We start from the raw sequence: 11,943 nt of genomic DNA on the forward strand, positions 1-11,943 counted from the left end.
GTAGGAAAGTTTCCACTAAAGAATGGAAGATAAAGGGGAAAAAAAGACTTATAATTCCACTGTTCTCATTTTGATGTATTTTTTTTTCCCAGTCTTTGCAGGGGGGGGGGGGGGGGGGGTGGTGCTTTAAAAAGTTTGTACTGTTAGAAATTTAAATTTTGGTTAAGTCAGTATCCCTTAGTCTAGGGCTCCTGAAAAGAAGGCTTCTGGAGACATGTTGGGTAAATATTTGCTCCTAAATAGTGGCTGGATTGATGTTCTGTAACTCTTAAGACTAAATACATACTGACAATAAGTGTTTTCTTTTTTTGAGACTTTTACGTGTTTACTTTAGACTGAGAGTGAAACAGGTCTGCGCTAATGAGAAAGCGAAGAACAAGAAAGTAACTGAGGGTGAAGCAACTTCTTCCACACACTTCCGGATCCAAAGGCCCCCCAACAGTCCTGACTCACCCCAAAGTAAGCCCTAGGTGGGCAGGAACCAGAGCTCACGCATGCGCAGTAAAACTCAACGGCAGCCGCCCGCCCCCCCCCCTCCCCCCGCCGTGTTCTAGTCCCGCCCGGGCCTCGCTCAGTTCGCCCAGTTCCGGGGGGACTGCGTTACCGCGCCACTGGTCCGACTTTCTTCCTTCCGTCCTCCATTGCTTTTCCCCTGTAATGGCATCCGGCCTGGGGAGACTGCTTTTGCGGGGGCCTCGCCGCCTCCTGGCGCCGGCCGCCCCGACTCTCGTCCCGCCAGTTCGGGGCGTGAAGAAGGGATTCCGCGCCGCCTTCCGCTTCCAGAAGGAGTTAGAGCGGTGGCGTCTGCTCCGGTGCCCGCCGCCGCCCGTGCGCCGGTAGGAGCCGCCTCGGAAGGGGTCGGGGTGGGGGTCGAGGACCGGGCGGGTTGCTCCTCGCTAAAGCGCGCCTGGCTTGAGCTTGGGAGGTTTGCGGTACAGACACCGGAGGAACCTGGACGCGTGGGCTGAGGCACAACGGGATAGATTTCTGCTTCGGGGTGGAACAAGGGTCTACGCCCGACGCCTGGGAACTCGTACTTAGAGCCTATCAGCTGAGTTTGGAGAAATGAGGCCTGCTGAGGCTAACCTTTATGTGGGCTTGGGGTTGCAGTCTCTCTGTTGCAATGGCTGAGAATTCTTGGGGAAGAGATAAGAGGGCAGAAAGCATTCCACAGCATCTCAAGAGCAAAATTAAGTATATGCAACTACAAGTGCATTTGCCAGAATAAAAGGAAAACAGTTGAGCTTTGGTTTTTTTGCCCTAGTTAATCTTGTTTCTTCTTAATCTTGTTCCAGTAGTGTCTGGCGGTAGCTTGGCAAAGAAGTCCAGTAGTCTGGCAGAGAAAGACATCTGTATAGCTCCAAATGAGATCTACTGTACCTGAGGTCTCGAATCTTTTTCTCTAATATATGTGACTTTGACTTGTAGTCGTGGCGATGTAAAATAGACGCATCTCATTCTTTTGACTCCATTCGTAGGTATTTGAGTTCCATATTATTGCTATTATAACCGATGGAAGAGTGATTAGCTTTGAAGTTATTACTCCTTAGGATATTTAGTATGAAACTTTGATAGCTACTTTAATATTACCCCCCCAAAATTGAACCAATTTATACATCTGTCCGTAGGAATATACTTGTTCATATTCCTATACTCTTTCAAAACAATATTATTTTTCTAATAGGCAGAAAATAGTATTTAATTCACTTTTCTTTGATTATTGTGAGGTTAGTCACTTTTGGCTTTTATAGTTGGAGGAAACTAAGGATTATATAGGTTAACATACATTTTATGACTTAGAACCACGATCTTTATATTTTCCTATCCATTTTTACTTAAAAGAGTTTTATTTGGATTTATTGTCTCTTTTTAAAAAGACCTTTTAGCCATTCTTGGGAATGATTACGAACTTTTAACCTACTTGTAATGATACTAGATTATTTAGATGCTAACTTAAATGGGTGTTTTTAACACTTAATAAAATAAGAGATAAATATAGCATACTTCTTGTTTAGAGCTTGAACCTGTGAAATTATAACTCTTATTTCATACCTGGGTATAAAGCATAATTCCGTGGTTATAGCAGAAGTAAAGAATCTAAAAGGTAGGGTAATGGCTTAGTCTCTGACGTTGAAGAACTTTAATGTGGCAGTTGGCTCAAAGGGAAAATGAATCCACCAGTGAATATAGCAAAGAACCACAAGTTATCATCTGACTTAAATTTTAACTTTCAGAAAATCAAACCGTGGTGTTAAAATGAAACTCGGTCTTTTTTTATTTCCTTTACATAATCAATAAAATTGTATCACAATTAAAGTTTTCGTGTTATTTTAACATCTTGTTCTCTTTACCATCTCTTATTGTCTTCTGTTTTACATTTTCAGTTCAGAGAAGCCCAACTGGGATTACCATGCCGAAATACAAGCATTTGGACATCGGTTACAGGAAACCTTTTCCTTAGATCTTCTCAAAACTGCATTTGTTAATAGCTGCTATATTAAAAGTGAGGAGGCCAAGCGCCAAAACCTTGGAATAGAGAAAGAAGCTGTTCTTCTGAATCTTAAAGATAATCAAGAACTCTCTGAACAAGGGACATCTTTTTCAAAAACTTGTCTCACACAGTTATTTGAGGATGCTTACCCAGACTTGCCTACTGAAGGCATTAAAAGTCTTGTTGACTTTCTCACTGGTGAGCAAGTGGTGTGTCACGTGGCCAGAAACTTGGCTGTGGAGCAGTTAACACTGAGTGCAGAATTTCCAGTTCCCCCGCCTGTTTTACAGCAGACTTTCTTTGCAGTGATTGGAGCCCTGCTACGGAGCAGTGGCCCTGAGAGGACCGCTCTTTTCATCAGGGTAGGTAATGCTTAATTGCACATGCTGGGACCTGCTTGAGGTGGAAAGGACGACAACTTTTTTTGTAATTCGTTTCTTTATTATATGATCTTAGAAGGTGATCTGTGAATTTTTCTCCCTACCAAATTCTGAGAAAGACCTAAAGCTTTTTTTTTTTTTTTTTTTTAAGATTTATTTATTTATTTGGGAGAGAGAGAGCGCACATGCATGTGTGCACATGGGGGCAGGCAGAGGGAGCGGGAGAGAGTCCTAAGCAGACTGCGCCGAGTGTGGAGCCTTGGCAGAGCCCGATCTCACAACCCTGATATTACAACCTGAGCCAAAACCAAGAGTTGGAGGCTTAACCGACTGCACCACCCGGGCACCCCCATATGTGCATTTTAGAAACATACTTCTTCATACTATCTCCCTGTTCTGGGAAATGGGATTAGAATATTCAACCTCCACTCCCACTGAAAGTTCTAATAATAAACTAGTAAGACCAGAAATCTATAGGGAAAAAATAGGCATATGTGATCACCAAAAAAATCTAGATTTCTTTTTATATTCCTACCAATACCTTAGGCATTAAAATTGTTTTTCCTTCACCCTACAGTTGCTTATTCTATATTGCAAATAATCCAGGGATTCATTCATAGGTGTAAGTAACCGTATGTGTCTCATAAGGCAACTCTATATCTGTACATTAAAAGATTGAAAATCCCCTACTGAGGACTTAATAAATTAAAAAAAATTTATTTTATTTATTTATTTTTTTAAAGATTTTATTTATTTATTTGAGAGAGAGAGAATGAGAGAGAGCACATGAGAGAGGGAGGGTCAGAGGGAGAAGCAGACTCCCTGCCGAGCAGGGAGCCCGATGTGGGACTCAATCCAGGGACTCCAGGATCATGACCTGAGCCGAAGGCAGTCGCTTAACCAACTGAGCCACCTAGGCTCCCTTAAAAAAAAATTTTTTTTTTAATTCAGTATAATTAACATACAGTGTTATATTAGTTTCAGGTGATAAATATTTTTTATTAACGAAACTGAACTAGAGTTCTGGTGCTTGGGCAAGTGTTGTAAGGAAATTATTTTGTGAACTGTTATTTTTCTTTTTAACATTTCTCCCCTCATGTCTCCATTTACACATCCTTTATTATATACTGTGTTTTTTAACACAAGTTAATTGCAATATATTGTGAAAATTCACGTTCCCATATTTTCTGTCAACATTGGTAATGTTTTTTATTGGTAAATGAATTCTACTTTGAATGTTCATAATTTTTCCATTTTCTTAGTCTTACAAATTGAAAATATTATCAAGTCTTAAACAGTTTGTTTGTTTTTTTTTTTTAAAGATTTTATTTATTTATTTGACAGAGAGGTAGCGAGAGCAGGAACACAAGCAGGGGGAGTGGGAGAGGGAGAAGCAGGCTTCCCGCCGAGCAGGGAGCCCGATGTGGGACTCGATCCCAGGACCCTGGGATCATGACCTGAGCCGAAGGCAGACGCTTAACGACTGAGCCACCCAGGCTCCCAAGTCTTAAACAGTTTTAAAAGATAATGTGAAATTATTTAAATGATTTTTTTAAAATCATGAATTTAAATAGTGAAGTACTATTATCTGGAGGCCCATAGTACTTTTTTTATAGGAGTTTCTGCCAGAAGTTACTACTATTTATTCATTAATTCATTTGTTTTAAAAATATTTTTCTTACTGATGAAAGCATATTTCTTAGGAGATAAGATTTTACCTTCAACTATGAATTTTGTTTTTTTTTTTTTTCAAGTTTTTATTTAAGTTCCATTTAGTTAATATATAGTGTAATATTAGTTTCAGGAGTAGAATTTAGTGATTTATCACTTACATATAACACATACTGCCCATCCCAACAAGTGTACTCCTTAATACCCATCACCCATTTAACCTACCCCCCTGCCTACCTCCTCTCCAGCAGCCCTGTTAACTCTCTCTAGTTAAGAGTCTGTTTTACGGTTTGCCTCTCTCTTTTTACCCCCCAAGTTCATCTGTTTTTCATTTCTTAAATTACACATATGAGTGAAATCATTTTGTATTTGTCTTTTTGTGACTGACTTATTTTGCTTAACATAATACTCTCTAGCTCCATCCACGTCATTGCAAATGGCAAGATTTCATTCTTTTTTATGGCTGAGTAATACTCCATTGTGTGTGTGTATACCACTTTATTCATCAGTTGATGGACATTTGGGCTCTTTCCATAATTTGGCTACTGTTGATAATACTATAAACGTTGGGATGCGTGTGTCCCCTCGAATCAGTATTTTTGTATGGTTTGGTTAAATACCTAGTAGTGTAATTGCTAAATCATGTGGTAGTTCTATTTTTAACTTTTTGAGGAACCTCCATACTGTTCTCCAGAGTGGCCACACCAGTTTGCATTCCCACCAACAGTGGGAATCCTCGCCAACTTCTGTTGTTTCCTGTGTTGTTAATTTTAGCCATTCTGAATGTTGTGAGGTGGTATCTCATAGTTTTGTATTTCCCTGATGATGGGTGATGTTGAGCATAGTTTCATGTGTCTGTTGGCCTTCATGTGTCTGTATGTCTTCTCTGGAAAAATGCCTATTCATGTGTTCTGCCCATTTCTTTCCTCTTTTTTTTTTTTTTGTGTTCTGCCCATTTCTTAACTGGATTATTTGTTTTTCGTGTGTTGAGTTTGATAAGTTCGTTACAGATTCTGGATACTAACCCTTTTCAGATATGTCATTTGCAAGTATCTTCTCCCATTCTGAAGGTTGCCTTTTAGTTTTGTTGATTGTTTCCTTTGTTGTGCAGAAGCTTTTTGTCTTGACGAAGTCCCAGTAGTTCATTTTTGCTTTTGTTTCCCTTGCCTCCGGAGATGTGTCTAGTAAGAAGTTGCTATAGCCTGTGTCAAAGAGGTTGCTGCCTGTGTTCTATTCTAGGATTTTGATGGTTTCCTGTCTCACATTTAGGTCTTTCATCCATTTTGAATTTATTTTTGTGTATGGTGTAAGAAAGTGGTCCAGTTTCATTCTTTCACATGTTGCTGTCCAGTTTTCCCAACACCATTTGTTGAAGAAACCATCTTTTTTCCAGTGGATATTCTTTTCCTGCTTTGTTGGAGATTAGTTGACCATAGAATTGTTCCATTTCTAGTTTTCTATTCTGTTCCATGGATCTATGTGTGTTTTTGTGCCAGTACCATACTGTTTTGTTTTGTTTTTTAAGTTATTTATGTGTTTATTTCATTAATATTTTTATTTTATTTTGGGGATGGGGAGGGGCAGCAGGGGAAAAAGAGAGATAATCTTAAGCAGGCTCCACACCCAGCAAAGAGCCTGACACTGGGCTTGATCTCACAATCCTGAGATCGTGACCTGAGCTGAAATCAAGAGTTGGATGCTTAACCCACTGTACCACCTGGTGCCCCAGTACCATACTGTCTTGATCACTACAGCTTTGTAATGTAACTTGATGTCCAGAATTGTGATGCCTCCAGTTTTGCTTTTCTTTTTCAAAATTGCTTTGGCTCTTTGGGGTCTTTTGTGGTTCCATATAAATTTTAGGATTGTTTGTTCTGTGAAAAATGCTGGTGGTATTTTGATAGGAATTGCATTGAATGTAGATTGTTTTGGGTAGTATAGACATTTTAACAGTATTTGGTCTTCCAATCCATGAACATAGAATGTTTTTCCATTTCTTTGTGTCATCTTCAATTTCTTTCATAAGCGTTCTGTAGTTTTCAGAGTACAGATCTTTTACCTCTTTGGTAAGTTTATTCCTAGATAATCTTATGGGTTTTGGTGCAGTTGTAAATGGGATCTATTCCCTGATTTCTCTTTTGCTCCTTCACTATTGGTATGTAAAAATGCAACAGATTTCTGGACGTTGATTTTGTATCCTGAGACTTTACTGAACTCGTGTATCAGTTCTAGCAACTATTTGGTGGAATCTTTTGAGTACTCTTGCCAGAGTATCATGGCATCTGCAACAACTATGATTTTTGTAATAAAACTTACATGAAAAACTATATGGACATGAAAAGGAATAGTACATTTTGTCTTTTTCAATCCCCATTAAGTTTTTAAATTCTGTTAAAAGTGTACTTTGAATATGATCCTTATTTTCTTTATACTACTTTAAATGTATAAATTGTATTTTTGTATGCAGGACTTCTTAATTACTCAGATGACTGGAAAAGAACTTTTCGAGATTTGGAAGATAATAAATCCCATGGGGCTATTGGTAGAAGAACTGAAGAAAAGGAATATTTCAGCTCCTGAATCTAGACTTACCAGGCAGTCTGGAAGCACCACAGCTTTGCCTGTGTTTTTTGTTGGCTTATACTGGTTAGTAAAATCTTATTTATTTATTTACTTTTAAAGATTTTATGGTTAGTAAAATTTTAATCTTGACTTCATAACATTGATTGGAAGCCTTAACAACTGACCTTTCACAATTCCTTAATATAAGCTCTGATTGCATTAACAGATTTAAAAAACTCATTCCCATGATTATCTATATACTGCTTCCCTTTCTGCTGGTCAGTCTTAGGGGAAGGTCAGTAATCTGTGGTTGGCTAATAGTAGCTTTTGTTAACCAACTATACATTGTAGAATCCATTCATTTCAATGAGTAAGAATTTCATGGTAACCTAAACATTTCTGTAGACCAATAAAAGTTCTGATTCATAAGTGTTAGAGATTTACCCCTAATCCACACTTGTAACAGCTTCAACTGAGCCTAGGAGTGGACAACTTAGTTAGTTGTCCATCAAAATATATAAATCAGCCCACATTGAGACTGTTTTAGTTTTGTTAGTAAACAGTTGGCTTGCCTCCCACTGATTGAATATTTAAGAAACTTGGTTAAAATTTAGGTCAGTATTTTTCTGATCTTTATATGATGTAGGATTTTATAGGTTAAAGGCAATGGAAGGACATCACAAAGGAGAAAATGGACAATGTTGTAAAAAGTTTCAACTTTAGTTTTAATTGAAATGCAAAGCAAAATAACGAGGTACTCTTTTGCTCATTAGCTTGATAAGTCTTAAACACATCCTTTATCAGCAGTTCATATATTTCTAATAGAAGAAAAGAGTGGTATAGTATTTCTGTCAGTAATTTTGACCAAATGCCAGGAGGCTTTAAATTCTTCATGTCCTTTGATTTGGTATTCTCACTTTGGGTGTGTCTCTCCAGGTTACATCAAAAATGTGTAAACAAAGATGTTCATTTGTTTGCTCTTTGTACCCCATACCTAGAACAGTTCTTAGGACATGGTAGTCAGTAAACAGTTGTTGAACTAATAGCATTTTTTCAGTTAGAAAATTAGAAATAACTGGTATCCAGTGAGAGGGAAATAATAAATGCACATGATAGAATATAGTACAGCTAGGATAGGTGATGTTGTTAAAGGATTTTTAGTGACATATGGAAATTTTGAAGAATGCTCTCTTATTTTTAAACGAAGCAGTTTGCCCTATTACTAACAGTGGTTGTCATTGGGTAGTAGAATTATTTAATTTTTCCTAGATTTTATGTAATGGTATTTAAAAAAATGATCTGTGATACACTAAGACCATCATTGGACTAGAAACATGTTATACATCTTGTGCTTGAAATTCACTTAGATGATTTTCTCTATTCCATACTATTACAAATATATATGTGTAGAATTATTACTGTAAAGTTTAACCTATATGATTATTCTTTGTTTCATTTCAAATTACTGCCACAGAAAATAATTCTTAGCAAATTCCTTCCATGTTGTTTTTTTTTTTTCCTGTGTAGTTTTGCTCATTTTTCTTTAATTTGGTTCTATTCTTCCTTGGCTTTCAAGTCAACTTATATTAAATCTGAGCTACTAAGTAAAGTTGCTGTTTATGAGATTTTCAGAGATGCTTCTTTTAGTTGGATAGGTAAAGTTTGGGGTCAGGAAATTTCTTGGAAGTACTTAAATGTAATTGAGAAGTAGCACATCCTTTCCTCCCTGTGGGAACACTTTTACATTTTTTGGAGGAGAGTTTGCTAGTTATCATAATAGAAATCTCACTAAAGCAGGAATACCCATTTTTGTTTAATTTGGCTTTACTAGAACACCGATAACCTTAAGTGTTCACTGCTACCTCAGTATCTTCTGGGAATAAGTTAGAGCGGATTATAATATATAAAATAATGTTTTAAATCTTAGCAAGTTTTAAAGATCTAAAGCTCTTAATTTAAAATACAGAACTGATTTCTCATTTATTTTAAAGTTTAGATGAGAAACCAGAAAAGCACAGTTTTTTTTTCCATAAAATTTTTCCTCATATCACAGATTTAAGATGAATTAAAAATAATGTAGTTATAGTTTCCGTGAATATTTTTAATAGTTTCAGGCTTTATAGCAAGATTTTTATATATTCTTTAAATTCTTCCATCAACAACAATAACAGAACAAACCCATACTTACTTAGATGTGCCTTGGTTTTTTGATTTGAAAAATATTGGACCTAGTGAGTTGTTTATATTTCTATGGAAATGTAAATATTTCTTTTCTAACTGCTATATATAATGAATTTGCAACAAAACTAGTTAATTTCCAAAAGATACTATATCCAAAGCTCTTGTGTTACTTCTGGTAGATATTATTGCCAAAACAAGATTTAGAAACCATAACCCATTTGTGGACTGTGTCTTATGATCACGGGTAATTTCAGACTACTCTTGGTTTTTTTCTAGCGATAAGAAGTTGATTGCAGAAGGACCTGGGGAAACAGTGCTGGTTGCAGAAGAAGAAGCGGCTCGAGTGGCACTTAGGAAGCTCTATGGGTTCACTGAGAACAGACGGCCCTGGGACTATTCCAAGCCCAAAGAGAATTTAAGAGCAGAAAAGGCTATCACTGCCAGCTAACCTGCCAGAATTATGGCAGCCTGAAATTTGTGAGCCAGAGAATGAGATAAATGTCAAAGATGTACAAAGCTGGACATTTTTCAAATTGTAAAGAAATAGGCCTTATTTCTCATAATGAGTTCCTAAAATTAAACAGATATTTATCAGGTCATTGATTTTTTTTCTTTTTCCTTTTTGTTTTGTCAAAAGTCTTTTTTGGATGTTTTTCCAGTAAGTTTTTTCTAAAGTCCTTGATTTTATTATTTTATTTAACATGTATAGTTAGGTCTGTTTTATTCCCGGCTAGCTTTGAGGTATCACCATAATTTGCATATGTGTTTTACGTGAACTTTCATACCAATAAAAAAGTCACTCTTTCTCTAAAGATTTTATTGTAGTTTAATTTGATATACCCAGGTTGGTGAACTTTGTCCCTTTAATAGGATTTTAGCTAAAAGAATAATAACTCTTAACCTTTAGAAATGTAAAAGTACAGCTTATCACAGTTAGATGGGTATTTACCTGACCCCTAGATTCTGTCTAGGTTTGAAATTATGTATACTAATTCATCTCATAGTTATTCAATTTCTATAAAACAAATAACAGAAAAGATAAACTTTATGCTTTTAAAAGAAAGTCGAAAGCAGCTAACTGAAAAATATATATCAATGTTAATGGAAGAATAAGGCATATATTTATCAGTTGAGTATTCCATAATCATAATCATAGCCACTGTGTACCAAACACTGTTCTAAGTATTTTACTGTAACACATTCAGTTTCTAGAGGACAAATCTTAAGAGTATGTCCTTCTGGTTCTTCAGTCGTTGTGTTGAATTCAAGTAATCCTCCAACTGCAAATTCTTTGTTTCTTTTTAGCTCTTTGGCAATAGCGGTAATTTTTAATTTGAATTTGTCAGTAGTCACTCAGGCATTAACAAGAAAAATGGGACTTGGGAATTGAGAATAGAAATGTTAAAACTGACAGCACTGGGACGCCTGGGTGGTTCAGTCGGTTAAGGGTCTGCCTTCGGCTCAGGTCGTGATCCCAGGGTCCTGGGATCGAGTCCCGCATCGGGCTCCCTGCTCTGCGGGGAGCCTGCTTCTCCCTCTGCCTGCCGCTCACCCTGCTGTCTCTCTCTCTAACGAATAAATGGATAAAATTTAAAAAAAAAATATGTAAATAAAAATTTAAAAAATCTAAAAGAGAAAAAACACCTGACAGCACTTTTGCCATAAAATCTTTTTTTTTAATCGAAATATTTTTATGTTCAAAGAGCTAGCATGAAGGTAGATATCTTGGATGAACCATTCAGGGGATGGTTAATCCAACTTCCTGAAGCCTGCATCCTTTTACTGATGAAGAAGCTGGTGGGACACACTGGGGCCATATTTCCAGATCAGAACGAGATCCCTGGCTGAGTTTTCGCGGCTCCCATAGAGCTGCTGGTGACCCATCTTGCTTTCTCGGATGCAAGGAGGCAAAAGGCTTGCCATAAAATCTTTTTATAAAAGAGGATAAAAGGGACCTTTGAAAGCCCTTTCCTGAGACTGGTCAGAGAAGTGGGAGTTTAGTCGTATGTAAGGGGGCTTTCAGCTATCAGGTAAAGCAGAGGCTGTTTTCAGAGGGGGAAGTTTGAGAACTACCTAACTGGCCAAATTGGTAGGTTAGATGATTTCACCTTTCTTTTGAGAAATTCCTAACACTTGAACCCAGGGATAGAGGGCCAAGCCCAGCAGTAAAAAACGCCACACTTAGGTGTGTCATCCACGAGTAAACGTGATTTGATAAGCATCTCCTGGACACCAGAGAAGAGAGATCATAGTTTCTGAGAAGCAAAAGACAGTAAATGTCCTCTAACCACTTACTCATCCAGTATATGCAAAATGTCAGGTTTAGCTAGAATATACTCTAATTTTATTTTAGGTGGACACTTTTTCCAAGGGTCTTTGGAGAATTCAGCTGCAAAGTTAGTAGTCCTTCATTTCCCCCATAAATGGTGCTGATAATGTGACCCCAAATTTCTGTTTAGGGCATTTTGCAGGACCTTATCCTACAGTGTTGGAGGGGAACTATCCTCATTCTTTGATTTTTGAGCTTCTGAACCTTGAGTGCTTTTAGATACACATGTGGGACAAACCTAGCTCTAGTTCATAAAAGCTACTTTGCAAGTAGATCCAAATCGCTTAGGAAGAATGTGATTTCAACACATTTCTAAGTCTTCCCTGAAT

General features: G+C 37.3%; 1 protein-coding gene across 1 annotated transcript; it reads left to right on the top strand.

The window, feature by feature from the left end:
• The first annotated feature begins 626 nt into the window (after positions 1-626).
• Positions 627-10,091, top strand: MRPL44 (mitochondrial ribosomal protein L44). The gene is made up of 4 exons (XM_021682945.1): positions 627-836; positions 2,385-2,853; positions 7,010-7,188; positions 9,562-10,091. Exons 1-4 carry the CDS (start codon positions 658-660, stop codon positions 9,731-9,733), a joined length of 999 nt encoding a protein of 332 aa, XP_021538620.1. The 5' UTR covers positions 627-657; the 3' UTR covers positions 9,734-10,091.
• The last annotated feature ends 1,852 nt before the right edge of the window (positions 10,092-11,943 follow it).

Source organism: Neomonachus schauinslandi, chromosome 3, assembly GCF_002201575.2.
Source record: "Neomonachus schauinslandi chromosome 3, ASM220157v2, whole genome shotgun sequence".
Lineage (NCBI taxonomy): Eukaryota > Metazoa > Chordata > Mammalia > Carnivora > Phocidae > Neomonachus > Neomonachus schauinslandi.